A 26,305-nucleotide genomic window follows, 5' to 3' on the forward strand; every position below is an offset into this window, starting at 1 on the left:
CTTGCTCCTCCTCCCCTGAAATCCCTGTTTCCTTCTAGCACTGATGATGCTATCTAGTTGGGCACTGAGACGACTACAAGAAAACCACAAAGCTCAGAGAGCACCAAGAACCCCACAGTTCAACCCCCAAGCTATAAATATTCCACCAGGGCTCCAATGCTCTATGGGGCATCCCTAGACTGTGCTGCTAATGGGGCTCAGCCCCTGACTTTCCTCCCTAGGAAAGGTTTGCAGGGACTCCCCAGCTGCGTCCCCCCCTCACCTGTAAGACCGAGAGGGCACCATTCTTGCCATAGCCCGAGCACACCACAATTTCTAGATCAGGTTCAGGACTATTCTGGAACTGGAAAAAGAAAGGTGAATTAGGCTGGCGGCCTCCCTTGTAGCTTTCGCACAGCAAACCCCCTCAATTCTGCAAGAGTCACACACACAATTTTCTTAAGGACATTTAATCTTCGCAATTTGAATCTGGATTTTTTCTTACATGTAACATAGTTTTTATATCTCTATGTTTTATAATAATGTAAGCCTCCCAGAGTCGCCTTGAACTGTACAATGGGCAGCGTATAGATTTAATAACACCATCAAATATCCAATTTGCTTATCCCGCGTCCTTGGAAAGACTTGATAGGCAGACCAAAATGCTATTTCCAGACTGAACATTTGGTTGATTGTGGGATGAACAGTAACTGAATTTAAATATATATCCATCCTAAGATAAAATGCAAGAAATAGTATAAGGGCAGACTAGATGGACCATGAGGTCTGCCATCAATCTTCTATGTTTCTATGAACGGTTTTTAATTTCTTTTTTTTCCTAAATAATTTCTAAAGAGTTGCAGAGAAAAGCAGCTAAGATGATTAGGGGACTGGAGGCTAAAATACACGAAGAACAGTTGCAGGAACTGGGCATGGCTAGTTTAATGAAAAGAAGGACTGGGGGGACATGATAGCAGCCTTCCAGTATCTCAGGGGTTGCCACAAAGAAGAAAGAATCAACCTATTCTCCAAAGCACATGAAGATAGAACAAGAAGCAATGGGTGGAAACTAAATAAGGAGAGAATTTAAAACTAAGGAGAAATTCCCTGGCAGTTAGAACAATTAATCTGTGGAACAGCTTGCCTCCAGAAGTTGTGAATGCTTCAACACTGGAGCATTTTTAAGAAGATGTTGGACAACCATCTGTCTGAAGTAGTGTAGGGTTTCCTGCCTTAAAAGTTGCAAGCTAGCAGTCAACAACTCGGTTGACGAACTAGTAGTGCTTATAAAAGTTTCAGATGGTAGCATCATAAATCTATGGAGTTTAACTAGACTGTACGAGACTTAAACATAAAGAAATAACAGGGAAAATGTAAACTATATTAATCCATATCTATATATATTCATAAATATATTGTGCACCTAGTGATAAGTTACTTGATGTATTGTAAAAATAATCTCTTATAGTCATAATATTATTTTTTCACTTTTATGATGTGTACCATGTATAATTCACATAATGGAAATGTCCATTTAATGCTTTCTTTTTGTAGTCCCCCCCCTGCTATGTATGTTCTGTTTGTCTTGCTTTTCTTAAATTTATATAATAAATAAAAACCACTTAAAAAAAAGATGTTGGATAACCATCTGTCTGAATTGGTGTAGGGTCTCCTGCCTAAGCAGGGGGTGGGACTAGGAGACCTCTAAGGTCTTTTCCAAATCTGTTGTTTTGTTTCTCTTTTTCTTCCACAAACAACCTTTTCTCCCGAGGCCAGATGTGGTCCCCCCTCCCTCTCAAAGAATGGAAACCGGGGGGGGGGGGGGACGACTCACCTCCTCAGAGAGGAAAGCCGGTTCCCCCATGGCAGCGTTGGCACAGGGCCCAATGTTCAGGATGCTGTCGCAGACCTTCCGGAAGAGAAGAGAGAAGCGTCAGGTCGGCTGAAAATTTCTCATTCACCCAAGTGGGGAAAGGGGCACTTTTTCTTACAAGGAAAGCAAGGTGGGACACCCCCCACCTCACCCCACCCCGCAGCCCTCCCGAACCAGCTCCCCCCAGAGATTAGGATTGCCCCCACCCTCCTTGCCTTTTGGAAACTCCTTAAAACCCACTTCTGCTGTCAGGCATGGGGGAATTGAAACATCTCCCCCTTGCCCATGTAGTTTTTGTGTGTGATTGTTTTTTTATATATTGGGGTTCCTTTGGATTTTTACACTTAAAACTGTAATTTAGATTGCGAAATATTAGATTTGTTACTATGTTTTGTTTACCATTGTTGTGAGCCGCCCCGGGTTTACGGAGAGGGGCGGCATATAAATCCAATAAATCTAATCTAATCTGATCTCACGCCAGAGAAAACCTCCAGCAGACATCCAGAGAAAAAGGACCTTCAGGAATCAAAAACTGTTTGGAGGTTGTCCCTGCAAGATGCTGCCATGGACAGGAATCAGGGCCGGTTGTAGAGCGCTTGGGTTGCGACCAGGGGAGCATGGTGTTAATGCCATGTGCATAACTGGTTGGGGGTTACTATATGTAAAAGCAAACCAGCAATGTATGTTTACAGGATTTAGTACATTGTTGCTTTAAGAGCTGGCGATGCAGTGAGCCATAAGTGGGAGTCAGCAGCCTCTCTCTTGGGGGAGAATTCTTGTAAGGACTACTATGTGTAGTAAGAATTATGTTCCCATGTTGGTTTGTATATGTATATGTGTTGATAAGATTGATTGATGTATTTGTGAATGACTAAGATTGTTACTGACTGTGGTATTTGATGAATGTAAATAATATTTATACAGTATACTCAAGCTATCTGGTCTTGTTATGTGTAATACTACTCATATCTCTGGGTTATTAGCTGGATATATTCTACCTCCAGGTGTTCCTCTGTATATCCTTTGTAACTTAAGAGTAGCACTGCTTACCCTTTTATCATCTAACACATGGCAAGGCTGGGGTGGGCGGAACTGCGAGGGCTGGTTCTAAGCAACCCTCCGTGACATCACTAGGAAGCTCTGGGCTGAAAGGCCAGCCTGGTTTTGGGAAGGTCTGGGCGGCCCTTTGAGTACAGAAAGAGCCTAATGCAGTGGTGGCAAACCTATGGCACGAGGGCCACAGGTTCCACACGGAGCCATATCTGAGGGCTCATGATGCTTTGCCCTATGTCAGATCCTACCTCCTATGTCAGCTGATTTTCAGCCTTCCGGAGGCTGTTTTCACCCTCCCCGGGCTTCAGGAAAGCCTCTGGAACCTGTGGATGGTGAAAAACGGACCTAACAGGCCTTCTGAAATTCAGAAACAAACTTCCAGTTGGGCCATTGCGGGAAGTTTGTTTCTGAACTTCTGGTAGGCCCACTGGATCCATTTGTCGCCCTCCACAGGTTCTGGAGGCTTTCCTGAAGCCTGGGGAAGGGGAAAAACAGCCCAATGGGCCTACTTGTGTGCGCATGAGTAGGGGAAGGGCATTCCATTATGGGTGTGGGCACGAACATGTGCGCGGCTGGGCGCACTCATGCCCTTTTGGCACCTGAGCAAAAATAGGTTTGCCATCACTGGCCTAAGGGAAACCGAGGCGGCCGTACCTCAAACGAGTAGGTGGTCAGCTGGGTGCCAGACTGGGCCTCACTGCCATACACCTCGATCTCGTCCACTTCATCCTGCGGAGCCGACTTCCCTCCTGCACACGACCAATTGGGAAATGAGGAACAACGGTCTCGTCCTCTTTATTTATTTATTTAATTTATTTATTAGATTTGTATGCCGCCCCTCTCTGTAGACTCTTATTATTCTTCCTCCAAGCCCCTTCCCCTCTTCTCCCCAAGCACTTCCTCCTCCTCCATTATTTGTCTTGCTTTCCACCCAAATAGGGATGGATTGGAAGTTTTACTGGGTTTGTGTGTGTCTGTGCGTGTGTGTGTGTATGTGCTTTAGTGGCTGTGACTATTTTTATGGTTTTAAATTTTTAAAAAAGATTTGTATTGTAATATATGATTTGAATTGTGAGCCTCCCAGAGTCATTTGCTGACATGGGTAGCTTGAAAAATCAAACAGACAGACAGAGAGAGGAAGAGAGAGAGAGTCAGTCAGACAGAGATACAAAAATGATAGATAGATAGATAGATAGATAGATAGATAGATAGATAGATAGATAGATAGATAGACAGACAGACAGACAGAAAATCAGGTAGGTAGATACAAAGATGATAAATAGGTAGGTAGGTAGATAGATACAAAAATGATAGGTAGGTAGGTAGGTACAAAGATTACAGATAGATAGACAGACAGAGAGACAGACAGAAAGATGATGGATGGATGGAAGGAAGGAAGGAAGGAAGGACAGAAGGGACAGACACAATGTGTAGTGCAGCTGACCTCCAGGCCAGTGACTTCTTAGAAAGCACTCAGATATTGGCACAGAGTGAGTTGATCAAGGACCCCTTCCCCCCCACCCCACCCTATGTGTCAACAGGAGGAATCAAGAGGACGACTCAGAAGACCCACTGGAGGTGGAAAATGAAAGTAGGAAGGAGAGGTTCTCCCCCCGCCCACTAGAAAACTAGTCAAGGGGGAAACAAACCCTTATAACGGCTACGTTGCGACATGCACATGGGGCAGGGCTCCCATCTCTCCACCCCTGAAAAACTACAAAGTGGCTGCAAATCAGGACACTCACCAGACCAGTTGGCGGACTGCTCCACGCGCTTCTTCTTCAGGGGGGGCTCTTCCTGTGAACCAAACAGAGCCCTCCATTGTAAGCTATTGTTGATTATTGCAACGATACGGAAAACCTATCTTGTCAATAAAGCATCTCATTATTCTGCCTTGTTAAGTCTAAATGTTATACTTTCTCTTTATCTAGGAAAAACAATAAAATGTGGGTTAACTATCCACAGAAACATAGAAGATTGACAGCAGAAAAAGACCTCATGGTCTATCTAGTCTGCCCTTATACTATTTCCTGTATTTTATCTTACAATGGATATATGTTTATCCCAGGCATGTTTAAATTCAGTTGCTGTGGATTTACCAACCACTGCTAGAAGTTTGTTCCAAGGATCTACTACTCTTTCAGTAAAATAATATTTTCTCATGTTGGTTCTGATCTTTCCCCCAACTGACCTCAGATTGTGTCCCCTTGTACTTGTGTTCTCTTTCCTATTGAAAACACTTCCCTCCTGAACCTTATTTAACCCTTTAACATATTTAAATGTTTCCGTCATGTCCCCCCTTTTCCTTCCATCCTCCAGTCCAGACTATACAGATGGAGTCCATGAAGTCTTTCCTGGTACGTTTTATGCTTAAGACCTTCCACCATTCTTGTAGCCCGTCTTTGGACCCGTTCAATTTTGTCAATATCTTTTTGTAGGTGAGGTCTCCAGAACTGGACACAGTATTATTCCAAATGTGGTCTCACTAGCGCTTTATATAGCGGGATCACAATCTCCCTCTTCCTGCTTGTTATACCTCTAGCTATGCAGCCAAGCATTCTACTTTCTTTTCCTACTGCCTCACCGCCTGATCCATGTCTATAAGAATGTGGAATGCCCTCTGTAGATATGATAGGATCAAAAACAACGTGCCTAGATTAGCTTAAGGAAATAATTATCCATTTAAGACAGATATAGGCAAAGTTGGCTCTTCTATGACATGTGGACTTCAACTCCCAGAATTTCTGAGCTAGCATGATTGGCTCAGGAATTCTGGAAGTTGAAGTACATAAGTCATAGAAGAGGCAACATTACCTACCCCTGGTCTAAGATAATTAAAACCCTCCTGTTTGTCTAAGGTAGTCTTCGGAGAGGGGCGGCATACAAATCTAAATAATAACAATAATAACAATAATAATAATTATTGTGGTTGGCTCTATTATTATTATTATTATTATTATTATTATTATTATTATTATTATTATTATTAAATACTAATTAGACACTCTTTTGTGTATGCAGCAATGTACCTTGACAGGACTTTGTCCATATGCTATGTGTTACATATTCCATTCACATTGTAATTAGGTTAAGTGAAGAATTAATACCTTATATTTGTGTACACAAGAAACTGGTTATAAAAAATAAACTGGCAAGTCCAGAGGCAGAGCTTCAAATCACGAAGCTGCTCGCTCAGAGAGATTTTCTGGCCTGGACAAGCTTTTTGATTCAAGAAATCATGTCTCCATGTCTGTGATTTCTACAGTCCATTTGCAAGGAGACACAGGAGACCCCCAAAATCCCCCTTCTGCTGTTAGAAGCCCCTCTCTGTCTCAGCAGGAAAAGCCCCCGTTCTGGAAAGTAAACTCTCCAACTGTGTCCACTTTAAAGACCCGTGGACTTCAATCCCCAGAATTCCCAAACTGGCACGTGGCTAGGGAATTGGGGCAAAGGAAGGACTCCATGTACAGGGAACTATTGCCTTATGGTCAGGAACGATCCCAAAATCCACATCGCTAACTAAGTGAGACTTGGGTTAAGCCCATGTTGCCCCGTTTTACAACCTTTCTTGTAACCGTTGTTAAGTGAATCACTCCAGTTGTCCCGTTAGTAACATAGTTGAGTGATCTGCCTCCTACATTGACTTTGCTAGTCAGAAGGGCCCCTGTAACTGTCATAAATATGAACTAAGGTATTTTTCAGAGTATAAGATGCACCTTTTCCCTCCCTGATAATTTGGGTGCGTCTTATACTCTGAATGTAGCTCACCCCACCCCTCACCCCCAAAACTACCTGCTCTTCCCAGTTCTAACCTTGCAGGCTCTTTCATTGTTTCTCTCTGCAAATAATGTTTTCCAAACCCCATCTCTGTAGGGTTTTTTTTCATTCTCCGCTTGCTCCAAATGTTTGTTTCCAGCCTTAACTAGCTCTTACCCACTTGCAAGCTCTTTCATTGTTATTCTCTGCAAATAATGTTTTCCAAGCCCTATGTCTTTGCAGGGTTTTTCCCACTGCTCTACTTGCTCAGACTGTTTCTTTCCAGGTGCTAATGATGTTCCCAGCTCTTACCGGCTTGCAAGCTCTTTCATTGTTACTCTCTCCAAATAAAGTTTTTTTAAGCCCTAACCAGAGGATAAAATGTGCTGAAACTGACCAGATTTAAGGGCGCTAGCCAGATGAATACCTGGTAAGCAGATTCTTTTCCCTATTTTCCTCCCAAAAAACTCCAGTACGTCTTATACTCCGAAAAATATGATAATTAAATGTATTGGGCCTCATTCTACAACCTTTTTGCCTAGCTACATGCCAGTTGCCAAGCAGTGTGAATTTTGATCATGTGACCAAGGAGAAAGCGACAAAGGTCATTACGCGTGAAAACGGGTCATGCCACTTGTTTCAGTGCTGAAGTTGAAACTTCGAACAGCCACTGGATGAACTGCGGAAGCCGAGGACTGCCTGCGCTCCACTGAAGAGGGAGGCTGGGGCTCAGCTCTGGGTATGGAGGAGGAGGAGGAGGGCGAGACCCCCAACCAATCTGCTCACCTTCTCGGCAGAGTCCTTAGCGATGCTCATCGGGGCCTCCTGCAGCTTCTCGGTGTATTTCAGGAGAAGGGAGTTTCCCAGGCGGGAGCCCAGGAACAGGTAACCGGGCTCCAAGGTGATCATCTGAGATCCAAAGGGGAAGAAAAAGTCAGACTAGGCCAGAATGCAGAGATGACCGACAGACATGGGTCCAGGCTATCAGACTTTGAATAGACCTAGAATATTATTATTATTATTATTATTATTATTTATTAGATTTGTGTGCCGCCCCTCTCCGAAGACTCGGGGTGGCTCACAACAGTAAAACAATATAGTAGTGGAACAAATCTAATATTAAAAAACATATAAAACCCTATCATTATTTAAAAAACCAAACAGCACATTCATACCAAACATAAAACAAAGTATAAAAAAGCCTGGGGGAAAGGTGTCTCAACTCCCCCATGCCTGGCGGTATAAGGGAGTCTTGAGTAGTTTACGAAGAGACCAGCCAGGATGGACACAGGTCCAACAAACAGGTGGCGGAACTCACAGCTCCCATGGCCTTGTCCATTTTCATCAGGTGTCACCAAGTCAAACCCCTCCCACACAACAGGACTAAGACGAGCCGCTGTCACCTCCACTGACTCATTGTCAGCTGACACTGCCTTCCAATTGGAGTCAAGGTCTGTCCGAATCTGAGCTATTTTATCCATGAAAAACGAATTAAAGTCCTCAGCACTACCATGCAAGGGTTCGTCAACATCTCCCACCCCCTGGTTAAGGAGGGAGCGATTCACCCTAAACAGGGCGGCTGGGCAGGATTCTGCAGATGCAATCAGGGTGACATGATGCACGCATCTTGTCGCCCTGAGCGCCACTTGGTAAATCTTAACATAAGCACTTGCCAGTGTTTGGTTGGATTCAGATTTACTTTTCCTCCGATGCTTCTCTAGACGTCTCTTATGGCGTTTCACCCCCCGGGGGTCCTCAGTAAACCAAGGAGATCTCCAGGGTCTACTGCCACAGAAAGGTCGCAAAGGGGCAATCTGGTCTAGCAGCCCCCCCCTGCTGCTGCCGTATTCCAGGCCACTGCAAGGGACTCTGCCGAACTGTGTATAAGCAGGGGAAGGCAGGGAGGGAGGGAGCATCAGCTGGCAACTAAATGATCATCAGTCACCAGCCTCAGGAGGGTAATGTTTTAGTTTTAGATAATGTTCGACTTCTTTTTATCGCTTTGTATCTATTTATATTGCATTTTTATTATTGTTGTAAGTCGCCCTGAGTCTTTCGGGATTGGGTGGCATATAAGTCAAATATATAAATAAACAAATAAGTAAATAAGTAAGTAAATAAGTAAGTAAATAAATAAACAAACAAATAAGTAAGTAAACAAACAAACAAATAAATATCAATGAGTCAATCCATCAATCACCCTCCCAGCCCAGATGGCCGCTGCTGGGCTGAATGGCACTTACACAGGTGGTGAGGACACTGGCTGCCGCCTTGTCAAAATGGAAGGAGCGGACACTTCGCATGCCATCCGTGATGAGGGTCAGCACGTAGCTGGGGGAAGAAACAGGAAAATAATGAGGGGACCCGCCGGACCATGGAGAAGAATGCAGAATGGGCAGCTTCTGCTCCATCACTCAACCGGAATAACAGTGTGGCAAGGAGAAATTGCACCTAGGATTGACGTGGTTGTGTGCGTATGTGAGGGGGGGGGGGGAAGCAGGAGGCAATGTTATGGGATCCTTGGTGCTCTCTATGCTATGTAACTTGGCAATAGCAGGAGCATTTAGATTTATATACCCCTTCCCAGTGTTTTTCCAGCCCTCTCTAAGCAGTTCACAGAGAGTCAGCCTCTTGCCCCCAACAATACGGGTCCTCATTTGACCCACCTGGGAAGGACAGAAGGCTGAGTCAACCTGGAGCCAGTGGGGAGATTTGAACTGCTGAACTACAGCTGGCAGTTAGCTGAAGGAGCCTGCAGTGCTGCACTCTAACCACTGTACCACCCCAGTTCAAGTAAGAGAGAGAGAGAGAGGAAGGAAGGAAGGAAAGAAGGAAAAGAAAGAGAGAAAAAATGGCAATAGCAATAGCACTTACACTTATATACCCCTTCCCAGTGCTTTTCCAGCCCTCTCTAAGCTGTTTGCAGAGTCAGCCTCTTGCCCCCAACAATCCAGGTCCTCGTTTGACCCACCTTGGAAGGATGGAAGGCTGAGTCAACCTGGAGTCGGTGGGGAGATTTGAACTAGTGAACTACAGTCAGCTGAAGGAGCCTGCAGTGCTGCACTCTAACCACTGTGCCACCGAGGCTCATGCTTCATCAATGCTAGAAAGCAGGGGGGTTGGGCAGGGAAGGTGAGGGGGAGAAGGAGAAGGATGCTGTGGGGTCCTAAGGACTCTCTGAGCTTGGATGTTTTCTTGCAGACGTTTCATTACCCAACAATGCAACGTTATCAGTGCTAAAAGGGAGCGGGGGTTGGAGGAGGAGGAGGAGGAAGACAACAACCACAACAACTGTGGGGTCCTTAGTGCTGGGATGTTACTGAAATAGGCAACATCATCATCATTACGATCAGTAGCACTGATGATGTTGTCTAGTCAGGTAATGAAAGGTCTGCAAAACAATAACCCCCATTGGCTGGGCAGTGCCTTCTTTTGGTTGTGAGGGCCCCAACCCAGGCCTTACATCTCCCCTCCTTTCAGCGAGATCACCATCTTGTCGTAGGAGATGAAGGTTGCCTGGGCGCAGTCCAGGGTGATTTTTACTTCTTCTTGGAACCCTGCAAGAGGAGGAGCAGTTATAAGCAGGGCGGCAGCCGCTGTCCAAAGGGGAGTCATGAAGAAATACAACATAAATATAAGTAAAAACAACCAAAACGGATTCTGTGCTAAACTTTGCAGCAAAAAGTTTCGTTTCCTGGCTCTGGCAGAAGTGAAGAAACTCAATTCAATATTGGCTTGTCCTTATTCCATGCATTGGGGTATTTGAACTTTGTAATTGTTTTTATTATTGTAAGCCGCCTTGAGTCTACTAGGAGAAGGGCGGCCTATACATTTGAAAACAAAATGATGGAATAGAACAGAATGGAACAGAATAGAATAAAATAGAAGAGAATTCTTTATTGGCCAAGTGTGATTTGAATTTGTCTTGGTGCAGATGCTCTCAGTGTACATAAAAGAGAATATAGATTTGTCAAGTATCATGTGGTGCAATACTTAATGATTGTCATAGGGGTCAAATAAGCAGTGAAGAAAGAATCAATATTAATAAAAATCTTAGGATACAAGCAACAAGTGACAGTCATACAGTCCTAAAAAGGGAGGAGATGGGGGATAGGAAGGATGAGAAAAAAATAGTAGAAATAGAAGTGCAGACTTAGTAAAAAGTTTGACAGTGTTGAGGGAAATATTTGTTTAGCAGAGTGATGGCGTTCAGGAAAAAACTGTTCTTGTGTCTAGTTTGTCTTGGTGTGCAGTGCTCTGTAGTGACATTTTGAGGGTAGGAGATGAAACAGTTTGTGTCCAGGATGTGATTATTATAAATAAAAATAAATAAAACACCATATTTTTCAGAGTATAAGACGCACCTTAGTTTTTGGGGAGGAAAATAGGGAAAAGAAAAGACATACGTAGTGGGAAGACGGTGGTGCCGTTGGTCAGGCTGTTGAGCGCCACACCGTACGGGGGCACGCTCTGGTTCAGGTACAGCAAAGAGTTCACCGCAAAGATCACAACACCTCCTGGAGGGGGAAGGAGAACAGAGGCAGAGGAGAGGGGGAAAAACCCCTTCTTACACATCCTACACTTACAACACCATGTGTGATTCCCCTACAAAATTCTGCCCCCCAAAAGCTGCTGCTGTTTGCAATTGGCAGCCACTGCCCATTGCTCCACATCTGGAGTTTCCAATCGGGAGGCTGCTCTGCAGTCCCAGAACATCTGGAAGGGGTCCGTGTGGGATGCGTGCAGATGCCACCCTCCCCACCCGCCTGACACCAGGAAGCCAGGAAAGCCGGGCTCCTCCGCTCACCAATGGGCTTGGGCACTGCCAGGGCCTGCGTGCAGTCGAAGGGCAGGTTGCAGAGGGACCAGATGACCGGATGGACCTTCTGCATGATGTTGAGAGAGATGGCCACGATGCTGCAGGTGTCCTGGCGCACGGCCACCCGCCTGCGGGGGGAGGAGAGGCGGTTGAAGCTTCAGATCGTGCAGAACGCAGCCGCGAGAGCCATCGTGGGGCTTCCAAGATTCGGCCACGTATCTACAACACTCCGTGGCCTGCATTGGCTGCCAATCAGTTTCCGGTCACAATTCAAAGTGTTGGTCATGACCTTTAAAGCCCTACGTGGCAATGGACCAGATTACCTCCGGAACCGCCTGCTACCGCACGAATCCCAGCGACCGATAAGGTCCCACAGAGTTGGCCTTCTCCGGGTCCCGTCGACCAAACAACGTCGTTTGGCGGGCCCCAGGGCAATAGCCTTCTCTGTGGCGGCTCCGGCCCTCTGGAACCAACTCCCCCCGGAGATTAGAACTGCCCCCACCGTCCCTGTCTTTCGTAAACTACTCAAGATTCATTTATACCACCAGGCATGGGGGAGTTGAGATAGATCTTCCCCCTAGGCCATTACAAGTTATGCATGGTATGTTTGTGTGTATGTTTGGTTTTATAAATAAGGGTTTGTAGTTGTTTTATTATTGGATTGTACATGTTGCGTTTATTATTGTTGTTAGCCTCCCTGAGTCTGTGGAGAGGGGCGGCATACAAATCCAATAAATTATTATTATTATTATTCCCACGTAGGGGAGAGAGTCCGTGGGGAGCCAGAATGGGCCAGGCAAGGGGAGAGAATGAGGAAGGGCCGTGGGGGGCCTCAAGACCCCCCCCAAAAGGGAAGGAGCCCCACCCCTTGCTGCAAAGGCTCTCTGTCCTTGCTCAGAGGCACAGCCTGGCCGTGGCAGCAGAGGGAGAAGGTGGACAGAATGTACCCTGGCCAGGTCTGGTTGGGCTCATAGAGGATGAGCAGGGTGGGCTCGTAGTAGCCGTAGAGGAACTGCATGTCGATGATGTTCAACAGCTTCTCGTCCAGCTCCCTCACGTCGATGATGTAGCTGGGCAGGAAGCTGGACTTCTGGCTGCAGAGAAAGAAAGAGGAGGCACAGCCATTAACATTTATTTATTTACGTACAACTCCATCACGATCCTCTTACCCTTCACCCAAACAACTACCCCACAAACCTATAAAGTAACATTATGAATCATTGATAAAAGGATGAACAAAGTCAAAAGGACAAAACTTAACCCTAACTCAAGTTTAGAAACTTAAAACTTTCATCTATATTGATAGTAAAGATCTTAAAAGCTGTAGAGCAATCGGGTCGACAGATAAGTTGACACTATTTACGACACCTGATAAATGAATTTATGTCTTCTTCTCTTGCTTTTTTTTTATTTTTTATTTTTCCTCTTCTCTTTCCTTCCCCCTTTTCTCTCTTTCTCTCTCTTCTATATATGTAAGTGTGTATTTTGATTTATAACTGTATACTCTAAGTTCATATATATTTGACAAATGCATATTTTCTTTCATGTCCACTGAGAGCATCTGCACCAAGACAAATTCCTTGTGTGTCCAATCACACTTGGCCAATAAGAATTCTATTCTATTCTATTCTATTCTACTTGTACCAATATTTGCATAGTCCATTTGCTTTATGTATCCCCTCCCCTACTTACCTTCAATAAAGATTATATTTTCTTTTAAAAAAACACATTTATTTATTTATAAATAAATAAGAAAATGGGATCTGCTCTTCCGTTGGATGTTGGAGGGATGCCCCCTTTCCTCCCAGGGTCCTTAGATCAGCGTTTCCCAACCGGTGTGCCGCGAGACACAGCCAGGTGTGCCGCGAAGCTCCTAGGGAAGCTCCAGCTGGGCGGGGTGCTGCCGGTGCCGACCTGGAGCTCCCGCTCGCAGCTGTCCCTCGGCTCCTGCTCGATGCCGCGGTTTTCGGCGCTCTCCTGCTGGGCCCCAAAGAAGGAAGGCAGGAAGAAGGAGAGCTTCATTCTTCGCGCCTTTTTCTCGCCTTCCTTCTTTGGGGCCCAGCAGGAGAGCGCCAGAAACCGCGGCATCAGGCAGGAGCCGAGGGACAGCTGCAAGTGGAAGCCCCAGATCGGAGGCACCGGCAGCGCCCCGCCCAGCTGGAGCTTCTCTGACGTCGGCGGCAAGTGTCCTTTGGGGCCCGGCGGGAGGGCACTGGCGGTGGGAGTGGGGGGGGTGGCTGCAGCGGCCGCAGGCAGTCGCGGGGAGATGGCGGCGACGAGAGGGAGCTCCAGGCGGTGGCGAGAGGGAGCTCTCTCTCTCTCTCTCTCAGCTGACTGCAAGCGGGAGCCCTGACGGTGGCGGTTGGACGTGCTGCTGGACGCCGAACATGCTAGCGCTGCGGGCATGGCATATACGGCGTCCAGCAGCACATCCAGCTGCCGCCGTCAGGGCTCCCGCTTGCAGTCAGCTGAGAGAGAGAGAGAGAAAGAAAGAAAGAAAGAGAGACATATAAGAGAGGCAGAGAGAGAGAAAAAGAGAGACATAGCAAGAGAAAAAGAGAGACTTAGCAAGAGAGGCAGAGAGAGAGAGAAAGAGAAAGAAAGAAAGAAAGAAAGAAAGAAAGAGAGACATAGCAAGAGAGACAGAGAGAGAGAAAGAGAAAGAAAGAAAGATAGCAAGAGAGGCAAAGAGAAAGAAAGAGACATATAGCAAGAGACAGTATAAGAGAGAGAGAGAGCAAGAAAGAGAGAAAAAAGCAAGAAAGAGATAGCAAGAGAGACACAGAGAGAGAGAGAGAGAGCAAGGGAGAGAGAAAGACATAGAGGAAGGGAAGGAGGGAGAGAGAAAGAGAGCAAAAAAGAGAGGAAGAAAGAAAGAAAGAGGGATGGAGAGAGAGAAAGAAGGGAAGGAAGGAAAAGAGAGAAAGAGGGAGAAATAGAGCGAAAGGGAGGAAGAGAGAGGTTTTTTTGTCCAAACTTTTCTTTAGCGCCCCCCCCCCGCCCCCCCTTTCAATGTTCCCCAGGATTTTGAAAATGTGAATAATGTGCCGCGGCTCAAAAAAGGTTGGGAAACACTGCCTTAGATGACCGAGGGGGTCCGCTCGCCTTACCCTTCGCCCACCACTCCTTCGTGCTCATCCGTCAGGGTGTCTCTGCGGAAGGGCAGCACCACCAGCCGCGTGCCGTAGATGAGCATCACAGCGCAGCGCCCGTCTGGATCCACACGCACTTTGGGGACGTGGACGTTCTGCACGAAGCCGTCCTGAGGAAGCAAAACAAGCAAGCACCGGTCCGTTTATTCATCTACTTGGATGTCGGACGGGTTGTCCTCAACCTACGACCACAATGGAACCCGAGATTTCTGTTTGCTAAGTGAAACATTTGTTATGTGAGCCTGGCCCCATTTTACCATCTTTCTTGCCGCGGTTGTTATGTAAGTCATTGCAGTTGTTAAGTGAGTAACATGACTTTGAAATGAATCTGGTTTCCCCATCGATTTTGCTTCTCAGAAGGTCGCAAAAGGAGATCGCTTTGACTCTGAAAACTCATCTATTTCACCAGGCATGGGGTAACTGATCTATCCCTTGGCTAGTAAGATTTATGTACGGTTATGACTGAGTAGTATTGTGGGGTTTTTTTATGACAGGGATTTTTAGCTATAGTTTTAATTATTAGATTTGTTCTACATTGTTTATTGTTGCTGTGAACCCTCCCTTTCCCTGGACCCCCAACAAATGGGACCCCGGGGAACCCTGCCTGCCTCAACCCACATAGAGGCGGCACATGGACATCCCTTTCAATAACCACCTATGAGACACTTGGCCTCCCTGAATCTGTCTCATCCTGCCTTGAAGCTATCCAGGCTGACAGCTGTCCCGACGTCTTTTGGAAAGGAATCCCATCAACCAAGGACCCTCTGGGTGAAGAAATATTTCCCTCTATTTGTCCTCACTTTCCTACCTATGAGCTTTAGGGAGGGCCCTCTTGTCCTAGTGTTGTGTGATATTATTGTGTGATATCCACCTTTTCTATCCCAAATGAACGGTTTTAAGTCAAGAGCTACCTGTACATGGAATCTAATTGCACCTGGATAAACCCAGATCCAAGAAATAAGTATTACTTTTGTCTGGTGGTACAGAGGCCATGCTAAACACTTGCTAAAAAACTGTCTTGTAGTCCAGCCTCTGCTCAGGGAAGAGAATCTATGCCATTTCAGACAGTAGTTCAATCAATCAGAATAGAGCTGGAAGGGACTTGGGAGGTCTTCTAGTCCAGCCTCCTGTTCAAGCAGGAAAACCTGTACCCATTTCGGACAAATGGCTGTCCAATCTCTTCTTGAAAACCTCCAGTGATGGAGCACCCACAACTTCTGAAAGTCTTATGTCATTTCAGACAGATGGCTGTTGAGTTTCCTCTTAAAAGCCTCCAGTGATGAAGCATCCACAACTTCTGGTGGCAAGCAGTTCCACTGGTTAATTGTCCTCCCAGTCAGGAAATTTCTCCTTAATTCCAGGTTGCTTCTCTCCTTGATTAGTTCCCATCCATTGTTTCATGTCCTGCCTTCTGGTGCTTTGGAAAATAGGCTGACCCCTTCCTCTTTTGGGCAACCCATCAAATGTTGAAAGACTGCTATCATGTCACCCCGGATCCTTCTTTTCTCTAGACTAGTCTTGAGAAAAGAAGGATTTTATTTTTTTGGTCTTGGGAAACCTTCTTCTCTCGACTGTCTTGTAGAGAGGTTCAGCTTCTTCTACCCCCAAATCCCCCCGGGGCCTAACAATTCCAAGCCGTGCAGCCTCTTCATCTGATATCAAATTTCAAACCTTCAGATTCATACCTTCAGTTCTGGCTCTTCAAAGTAATGAAGGGAAAGGGTTTTCAGGTCATGGGTGCCAGGGTCGTATTCCACCACCGAGAGCTGGGAGACAGGAAATAGGGAATTAAAGACCATCTTTCTTTCCATGGAAGAATTTCAAAAGTCACACAATTAATTCCTGCCAAGCAAAAAGACCCTCGGGAGCCCATAAGGGATGGAGCTATTCTTAAAAAGACTCTATGCCTCCCAGGGGTGCTCTGTTAGTGAGGATGGGCAGCACAGAAATGTAATAGATAGATAGATAGATAGATAGATAGATAGATAGATAGATAGATAGATAGATAGATAGATGAGATGATAACAGAAAGACAGACAGATGGCTAGATGATAGATAAATAGATTAGATAGACAGATATAGGGTGTCCAAGGGAAAAGCATTTTGAAATTCCCTGCCATTTCCCTGCCATTTCCCTGTAACTTGTGATCTAATTAAGGCGCGGTCGTATATGACATCATACCAAACGGCTAAGCCGTGAAGAAATATCTGTAGCCGAGGAAGCAAGTTGTTGCCACAGTTATCCTCATTTTTGCTTGACTCTGCCTGGCAGCGCGATCCATTGTTTTCTTTTAACATGTTTTTCCCCTGACTTTTAAACATTTTAATACAGTTTGGTTTTATTCTGTTTTTTTCATGAATTCCCTGATAATTCCCTGATATTTTCCGAACCACTGATTTCCCTGATAATTCCCTGATTTGTTGGACACCAGATAGTTAGTTAGATAGATAGACAGACAGACAGACCATGTTGAAAATAAGACCATGTTTTATATTTTTTTGAATCCTGAAATAAGCGCTTGGCCTTATTATCATACACTCTAAAGTCTGATTGAGCTTATTATCAGGGGTTGTCTTATTTTGGGGAAAACAGGATAGGTAGGTAGGTAGATAGATGGATGAATGAATGGATGGATGGATGATAGAAAGGGACAGAGAGAGAGAGAGAGAGAGAGAAAGGGGGGGGGAAGAAGCTGACTCTGTACACGGCTTAGGGAGGGCTGGAAAGCAGTATATAAGTCTGCTACTTATTTCTGAGAAAGAGCTTTTGTGCCCTGGGGCTGCCCCCTCCCTCTTCCAGGAGCAGAGGCACTCCCAACAGCATGTTTTTTTCGGTCTCTCCTCCCCAACACACATACACAAACACACACACACACACAACTGACCTTGGCATCCTTGAAGCTGAGCAGGAGCGCGTCCCTCTTGGCCCCTGCGAGCTGGACGCTGGCCATGGACATGACGTTCCCGAAGAAGGAGAAGGAGGCCACCAGCTCCAGCTTCTCCCGGTGGCCTCTGCCTTCTGTGCAAGGAAAGGAATTAGGGCCCAGCACAGCCGACCCACAGGTTTCGTATTGTGAGCCTGCCCAGGGTATCCTGGTATTATGGGTGGCAACTCAATTGGATAAATAAAGCTCAAAAGTCAGAATCAGAATAGAGCTGGACGGGATGCTCAAGAGACCATTTCAGACAAGTATTTATGGGACCGCCTCCTGCATCATACATCCCAGCGCACAGAAGGCCCCATTGGCCAAAGAATGCCGACTGGTGGGACCATGGGGGAGGGCCTTCTCTGTTGGGGCCCCAACCCTCTGGAACTAACCCCCCCCCCTGAGATTTGGACCGCCCCCACCCTCTTTGCCTTTCGGAAGGCGTTATATTATATTATATTTATTAGATTTGTATGCCGCCCCTCTCCTAAGACTCGGGGCGGCTCACAACAACAACAATACAATGCACAGAGTACAAATCCAATCTTCGGAGAGGGGCGGCATACAAATCTAAGTAATAAATAAATAAATAAATAAGTTAAAAATGAAATTTAAAACCCACAGATATTAAAAACAATCATTACTGCACAATCACACCATTCTTGTGTATTACAGTCAGGAAAAAAAAAGGTGGAGGTGGTGGTGGGGAAGTGATAGTTATTCCCCCCCCATGCCTGGCGACGTAGATAGGTCTTCAACATCTTGCGGAAGGTGGGAAGAGTAGGGGCAATCAGAATCTCCAGGGGGAGTTGATTCCAGAGGGCCGGGGCCGCCACAGAGAAGGCTCTTCCCCTGGGTCACGCAAGATGGCATTGTTGTTTAGTCGACAGGACCTGGAGAAGGCCAACTCTGTGGGACCTGATTGGCCGCTGGGATTCGTGTGGCAGAAGGTGGTCCCGGAGGTATTCTGGTCCAATGCCATGTCGGGCTTTATAGGTCATTACCAACACTTTAAGATACACCTGTGCCAGCAGGCCTGGGAACCGTCAGCGACAGTTTTGCTCCGGTCATTGCATGAAAGAAGCATGATTGATTGTTTTTATTGTGGGCTTTTTAGTTATTTGTAATGTTTTAAATTTTTGTTTATTGTGATTGTTTCTATCTTATTCCTGTAAGCTGCCTTGAGTCCACGAGGGGAAGGGCAGCCTATAAATCTTATAAACCTAAACCTATCTGTCCAATCTCTTTTTAAAAACCTCCAGAGTTGAAGCACCGACAGCTTCTATTCGATTGGTTAATTGTCCTCACAGTCAAGAAGTTTGTCCTTTGTTCTCACATTGTTTCTGATCTTTCCCCCAACTAACCTCAGATGGTGTCCCCTAGTTCTTGGGTTCATTTCCCTCTTGAACCTAATTTAGCCCTTTAATATATTTAAATGTTTCGATCATGTCCCCCCTTTTCCTTCTGTACTCCAGACTCTACAGATTGAGTTCATTTAAGTCTTTCCTGATGGGTTTTATGCTTAAGACCTTCCACCATTTTTGTAGCCCGTCTTTGGACCCCTTCAATTTTTATCCATCTCTTTTTGTAGGTGAGGTCTCCAGAACTAGACACAGTATTATTCGAAATGTGGTCTCACCAGGGCTCTATACAGAGGGATCACAATCTCCCTCTTCCTGCTTGTTATACCTCTATCTATGCAGCCAAGCATCCTACTTGCTTTTCCTACTGCCCAACCACACTGCTCACCCATTTTGAGACTGTCGGAAATCACTACTCCTAAATCCTTCTCTTCTGAAGTTTTTGCTAGCACAGAACTGCCAATACAATACTCAGATTGAGGATTCCTTTTCCCCAAGTGCATTATTTTACATTTGGAAACATTAAACTGAAGTTTCCATTGCTCTGACCACTTATCTAGTAAAGCTAAATCGTTTGCCATATTACAGATTCCTCCAGGAATTAGTTTCTCTCCTGGATTAGTTTCCATCTGTTGCTTCTTCTCCTGCCTTCAGGTTGACCCCCCATCCTCTCTGTGGCAGCCCCTCCAATACTGGAAAGCTGCTATTATGTCCACCCTAGTCCTTCTTTCCTCTAAAAGGGTGTTTCACCACATGCCCCCTGCCACTGATTCCCTATCAGCACGAAACAGACTTTCACCAACTCTGGTTTTACATCTAAATACAAATTGGGATTCAAGATTCTTAACAAGGCAAAACATGCCTCTGTGATACAGGTAGTCCTTGACTTAACAACAGTTCGTTTGGTGACCAAAGTTACGACATTGAAGAAAAGTGACTTATGAGTGTTTTTAACACTTATGACCACTACTGCAGCCCCAAAACTCAGATGCTTGGCATTTATGACGGCTGCGGTATCCCAGGGATCACACGAAACCCTTTTGCGACTAGTGTCAGTGGGGAAGCCAGATTCACTTAGCGACCGTGTTACTAACAGTGGTGACTCACTTAACAATTGTGGCAAGAAAGGGAGCAACATGGGCAAAACATATTTGATGATTGTCTCGCATAACAATGGAAATATTGGGTTTATTTATTGATTGATTTATTAGATTTCAATGCCGCCCTTCTCCCCACAGGTGCTGTGCCAAAAGGAATCTCCAAAAGGCTTTGGAAAGAGCTGTGTGGACCCAATCCAAGAGATCAGCCCTACACAGCTGATTCTCCCCCCTAAACCCCATTTCCATTTCTCTACCTGCAGCCCAGGTTCTCCCTCCGCACTCACCTGTGTTCCTGTCACTTTTTGTGGTACTCTAGAAGAAAAGAGATGCATCATCAGTGCTGCTCACTCACGACTGAGGCCACACCAGCCTCTCACTTTCCCTCCCGGCTACAGCCCAGTCCGTCCCCCACGCCCCCCCCCCCCATTGGTAGTCCTGTTAAAACCTCACTGCAGCCAGTAAGGACCTCAGGGAGGAGCCTTCTCTGTGGTGGCTCTGACCCTTTGGAACCAACTGCCTACAGAGATCCGCATTATCTCCACCCTACCGGTCTTCCAGAAAGCTGTTGACCTGGCTTTTCTGTCAGACCTAGAATTAGGCTGATTGCAAGTACAGGAGTACCTCTACCTAAGAACTTTTCAAGATAAGATCCAGGTGTTCAAGATTTTTTTGCCTCTTCTTAAGAACCAACGGGATCACACTCTCCCTCTTCCTGCTTTTTATACCTCTAGCTATGCAGCCAAGCATTCTACTTTCTATAGTTTTCTATAGCATTCTATAGTTTTAGACTGTGTATTTGACTTCTTTTTATTGTGTTTGCAATTTTATATTGTTGGGAGCCGCCCTGATAAACAAACAAACAAACAAATCTCCAGAGACCAAGATTCCATAAGGCCCATAAGCATCCTAGATTAGAACTTCCCCATCCCAATCGTACCCCAACACTCAACAACAGGGGTCCCCAAACTTGGCAACTTCAAGACTTGTGGACTTCAACTCCCAGAATAGCTGGCTGAAGAATTCTGGGAGTTGAAGTCCACAAGTCTTAAAGTTGCTAAGTTTGAAGACCTTTGCAACCCCCAGCTTAGCCTCTTCAGTCCGTTTCATTGCGTGTCTGAGGTCTACAAACCACTATTCTGATACAGAGGCAGTGAACCATCCTTGATTCCTCAATCAATGAGTTAACCCCTATAAGCATGGGATTTGTAGTACCTCAGAGTCATGGTTGAGCCTGTAAACGTACAGCTGCGAGGTTCCCGCCACCACCAAGTTGCGCTCGGAGTTAGAGAAGAAGTTGCAGTACATGGAGAATTCCAGCCCGGTGGGAGGGTGGGCTTGCTTGTACACGGCGTACATCTTGGCCCCCGCCCTAAAGGGGGGGAAAAACAAGTTAGGGAGAGGGAGCTACACAGGAACGGAGTCTCCGTGCATCTAGATGGTCTCAGTTGGGGGGATGGTGTTGTGAGTGCTTCTTGTCCACCTCAGGTCATGTCAGATTCTGAGGAGGATGAGCCAGGCCCCTCTGGATACCCTGGGCCAGGGGAGATGCCAGCTGATCCAGAGAGCAAGAGTGAGTGAGAAAGTGACCTGAGAAGGAAGGAAGGAAAGAAGGAAGGAACAAAGATGAATGATGATAGATAGATAGATGATAGATAGATAGATAGATGCATGGATATTAAAAGGGCACATAAGCGAAGGATCGGTGTTCCCGCTGAATATTTGAACCTTTCGTCTGAATATTCTGATAAACTGTAATAAAACGATCCTTCCTCTATGAGGTCTCCTGCTTGGATTAGAAGACCTCCCAAGGTCCCTTCCAGCTCTAGTCTATCTATTTCAGCCTAAAAGGAGACACATTTCTCTTTCACTCCTGCTAATCGCGTGTATTTAAACCCGGGTTCATCCATGAATTCATACCCGGGTCTCCCCAAGAAGCTGGCAGGGTTCCCCCAGAGCATGTACAGAGTGCTTTTTCTTGCCACCGGGCACCAACTCCCGGAGAAACATGCCTCCGAGTGGGGAAATGTGACCGAAGAGAGGTACTTCTGTCAGCTCGGGTACAACGGAGCCTCCAGCCCTCCAAAACCAACGGTTGCCGCACTTACCTCAGAGCCCCTCACCGGCGGGAGCAGCGGGAAAAGCACTCCGAGTGGAAACCGCGGCCACCGGAACCCTCGGCGAGGGCTGCCGAGCAAGGAAGAGGCATAGAGATGGGAGGCTTAGAGCGGAGCGAGAGGGGGAGGGGCGTGGCTACAAGCCGGAGGGGAACAACAGGCGGCAGGGACCAGAAAAAGGGAGGAGATGAGGGCGCCCGCAGGTGCTCCGGTTCCTCCCGTCTGATTGGGCAGGGGGAAAGAGGAGCTGGCCAATAGTGATGACCGTTTGCCGCGGTGGAGGACTTCAACTCCCAGAAGGCGTTGCAGCTCATGTGCAGTGATGTAGAGGTCGAATAGGTTTTAGAGCAGAGGTGTTCTAAACTTGGCAATTTTAAGACTGTGGTAGACTTCAAATCCAGAATTCCCCAACCAGCAACTTGCTCATCTCTCTCTCTGTCTTTCGATAGATAGAAAAAAACAAACAAACAAAGATGAATGATGATAGGTAGGTAGGTAGGTAGGTAGGTAGGTAGGTAGGTAGGTAGATAGATAGATAGATAGATAGATAGATAGATAGATAGATAGATAGATAGATAGATAGATAGATAGAATTCTTTACTGGCCATAATAATAATAATAATAATAATAATAATAATAATAATAATAATAATAATGAAACAGATGAAACAATCGATCACATACTCAGCTGCTGCAAAAAGATCGCACAGACTGACTACAAGCATAGACACGATGCTGTGGCACAGATGATCCACTGGAACTTGTGCTGGAACTACCATTTACCAGTGGCAAAGAACTGGTGGGATCATAAGCCCGAAAAAGTGGTCAAAAATGAGCAAGCAAAACTACTGTGCGACTTCCGACTGACCGAATTCTGAAGCATAACACACCAGACATTGTGATCGTGGAGAAAAAGAAAGTATGGATCATCGACATCGCAATCCCAGGAGACAGCAGAATTGAGGAGAAGCAGCTAGAGAAATTAGTGAAATACGAAGATCTAAAAATCGAGCTGCAACAACTCTGGCCTAAGCCAGTGAAAGTGGTCCCAGTGGTCCTTGGCACCCTGGGCACAGGGCCAAAGGATCTCAGCGGACATTTGAAAACCATCGGAATTGACAAAATCTCCATCTGTCAATTGCAAAAGGCCGCTTTACTGGGATCGGCAAACATAATTCGCCGCTACATCACGCAGTCCTAGGTGCTTGGGAAGCGCCCGACTGGGGATGAAATACGAAATCCAGCATAGTGATCTCGTTTCTGTGTTGTATTGACATAATAATAATAATAGTAATAATAGTAATAATAATAATAATAATAATAATAATAATAATAATAATTTATTAGATTTGTATGCCGCCCCTCTCCGAAGACTCGGAGCAGGCACAGGAAGGGAGGAAAGGCTGGGTGAGGAAGGAAGGAAGGAAGGAAGGAAGGAAGGAAGGAAGGAAGGAAGGAAGGAAGGGCTGGGGTGGCACAGTGGTTAGGGTGTCCTTGATGTTCTCTGAGCCTGGTGGTTTTGCAGACATTTCATGACCCAAACAGGTAATGTCATCAGTGCTAGAAGGGATTGAAGTGTGCGCAGAGGAGAAGGAGGAAAAAGCTTGGCGGTTTTCTGGCATATGTGTCTTTACCTAACTAGATAACATCATCAGCACTAGAAGAGAGTGGGGGAGCTTGGTGGAGAGGACAAAAGCAGGATCCATTTTACTCTCTTTGAGTTTAGTGGTAACATCATCAGCGCTAGGCAGCTGGTTCGGGTCATGAAATCCCTGCAAGGAAATGAGCTCAGGGACCACCAAGGACCCCTCATGGCAGTTCAACAAAGCTTGTCTCTGCATCCCCACCCTTCTGTGAAAGAAAGTGCGGCCATACAGCCTCAGTGGTGCAGTGGTTAGAGTGCAACACTTCAAGTTACTTCTGCTGATCACTGACTGCCAGCAGTTTGGCAGATCGAATCTCAGTAGGCTCAAGGTTGACTCGGACTTGCGACCTGCCAAGGTCGGTAAAATGAGGACCCAGATTGTTGGGGCCAAAAGGCTGACTCACAGGGAAGTGGTACATACCGTATTTTTGGAGTATAAGATGCACCTTTTTCCTCCTTAAAAGAGGCTGAAAATTCATGTGTGTCTTATACTATAAGGGTTTTTAGATATCTTAATTATTAGATTTGTCATTTTATATTGTTTTTTATTATTGCTGTGAGCCACCCTGAGTCTGAGGAGAGGGTCGGCATACAAATCTAATAAATTGAATTGAATACTCTGAATGCAGCTTTTTTCGAAGCTTTTTTCCCCAGACCTAACTAGGTGCTAATGATCTCCCCAGCTCTTACCTAGCAGGTTCTTTCACTGTTACTCTTTGCAAAGAATAGTTTAAAAGCCTTGAGTCTTTGCAGAGGTTTTTTCATTGCTCTAACTTGCTCCGAATGTTTCTTTCCAGCCCTAACCAAGTGCTAACGATGTTCCCAGCTCTTACTGACTTGCAAGCTCTTTCATTGTTACTCTCTGTGAAGAATGTTTTCCAAGTCCTTAGTCTTTGCAGGGTTTTTCTCATTGCTTTACTTCCTCTGAATGTTTCTTTCCAGCCTTAACCAGGTTCTAACAATGTTCCCAGCTCCTAATGGCTTGCAAGCTCTTTCATTGTTACTCTCTCCAAATAAAGTTTATTTAAAGCCCTAACCAGGGGATAAAATAATGTGCTGAAACTGACCAGACTAAGGATGTGATCCAGATAAATACCTGGTAAGCATATGCTTTTCCCTATTTTCCTCCCCAAAAACTAAGTGTCTTATACTCCAAAAAATATGGTAAGTCTAAATGCCAAGTGCTAAATGATTTCAACTTTGAAAACAGTCCACCCATTCTCCGAGGCTTTGTCTGTCTTTGCTGTTTCTCCAGCCCTTCCTTCCTTCCTTCCTTCCTTCCTTCCTTCCTTCCTTCCTTCCTTCCTTCCTTCCTTCCTTCCTTCCTCACCCAGCCTTTCCTTCCTTCCTGTGCCTGCTCCGAGGGGCGGCTTACAAATCTAATTTATTATTATTATTATTATTATTATTATTATTATTATTATTATTATTATGGCCAGTAAAGAATTCAAACAAAACACACACTTTTTTGGCTGTGAAATGCTTAGAATCCATCAGTTTTATTCAACAACCACGAGACATGATGCGTTGCATAAAAGTTACACAAGGTGGAACTCCGTGGCCCAACATCTGCCCATCAGACCTGAAGTGGTGTTAGGATTGTTTACAATACTTGTAGTGCATGCTTCCCTATCGTTGAATATCCACAAACTCTCTCCCACCCGCTACAAATTGCACTGTGTACAGGTCACTCCGCGACTTATGACATCAATTGATCCCAATGTTGATGTCTTTGGGTGGAACAGTGGGTGAGTTTTCTGCTCTGTTTTATTACCTTCCTTGCCAATGGTATAGTTGTAAAGAACGTGGTTGTTATGTGAACCCGGCTTCCCCCATGGACTGTCGCTGGTTAGGTTGCAAAAGTGGATCTTGTGACATCCGGGAGGTTTCCATTGTCATAAATGTGAATTGTTTGCCAATGGTCAAGTGCAAAGTTATGCACATCAGGGCAAAGAACCCCAATTATATCTACCAACTGATGGGGATCAAGCTTTCTGAGACAATACAAGAAAGGGATCTTGGGGTTTTGGTGGACAGCTCAATGAAGATGTCAATCCAGTGCGCAGCAGCAGTGAAAAAAGCAAATTCCATGCTTGGTGTGATTAGGAAGGGAATCGAAAATAGGTCAGTAAGTGTTGTATTGCCCCTGTACTAATCGATGGTGAGACCACACTTGGAGTCCTGTGTGCAGTTCTGGTCACTGCATCTCGAGGATATAATGGAACTGGAAAAGGTGCAAAAAAGGGCAACAAGAATGATCAAGGGAATGGAGCATCTCCCTTAGGAAACCAGGTTGCAGCACCTTGGTCTCTTCAGCCTTGAAAGACGGCGTTTAAGGGATGAATTGATCGAAGTGTATAAAATCATGCATGGGATAGAAAAGGTGGATAGAGAAAAATTATTTTCTCTATCAAACAATACTAGAACGAGGGGGCCCTCCCTAAAGCTCACAGGTAAGAAAGTGAGGACGAATAAAGGGAATAAACCTTCACCCAGAGGGTCCTTGATTGATGGAATTCCCTTCCA

The 26,305-nt window shown here is 45.6% G+C and overlaps 1 protein-coding gene across 6 annotated transcripts in view; it reads right to left on the reverse strand.

Moving 5' to 3' along the window:
- The window catches only part of CPSF1 (cleavage and polyadenylation specific factor 1), a 242,284-nt gene that overhangs the window by 20,461 nt on the left and 195,518 nt on the right, over positions 1-26,305 (reverse strand). Inside the window, exons 1-16 of one of the 6 annotated variants that reach the window (XM_070748455.1) lie at positions 22,126-22,213; positions 21,233-21,389; positions 20,305-20,332; positions 17,518-17,651; positions 16,318-16,398; positions 14,591-14,742; positions 12,428-12,574; positions 11,469-11,608; positions 11,068-11,178; positions 10,125-10,218; positions 8,905-8,992; positions 7,448-7,570; positions 4,651-4,702; positions 3,560-3,654; positions 1,814-1,888; positions 263-343 (exon numbers count right to left, since the gene is read on the reverse strand). In XM_070748455.1, coding sequence (XP_070604556.1) covers positions 263-343; positions 1,814-1,888; positions 3,560-3,654; positions 4,651-4,702; positions 7,448-7,570; positions 8,905-8,992; positions 10,125-10,218; positions 11,068-11,178; positions 11,469-11,608; positions 12,428-12,574; positions 14,591-14,742; positions 16,318-16,398; positions 17,518-17,651; positions 20,305-20,332; positions 21,233-21,376 — 1,545 coding nt within the window. In that variant the 5' untranslated portion in view covers positions 21,377-21,389; positions 22,126-22,213. Of the gene's footprint in view, positions 1-262; positions 344-1,813; positions 1,889-3,559; positions 3,655-4,650; positions 4,703-7,447; positions 7,571-8,904; positions 8,993-10,124; positions 10,219-11,067; positions 11,179-11,468; positions 11,609-12,427; positions 12,575-14,590; positions 14,743-16,317; positions 16,399-17,517; positions 17,652-20,304; positions 20,333-21,232; positions 21,390-21,937; positions 22,022-22,125; positions 22,214-26,305 lie in introns of those variants that run through there. The other 5 variants (XM_070748453.1, XM_070748451.1, XM_070748450.1 and 2 more) reach the window with 5 other exon arrangements.

This window comes from Erythrolamprus reginae, chromosome 3 (genome assembly GCF_031021105.1).
Source record: "Erythrolamprus reginae isolate rEryReg1 chromosome 3, rEryReg1.hap1, whole genome shotgun sequence".
In the NCBI taxonomy this organism is placed as follows: Eukaryota; Metazoa; Chordata; class Lepidosauria; order Squamata; family Dipsadidae; genus Erythrolamprus; species Erythrolamprus reginae.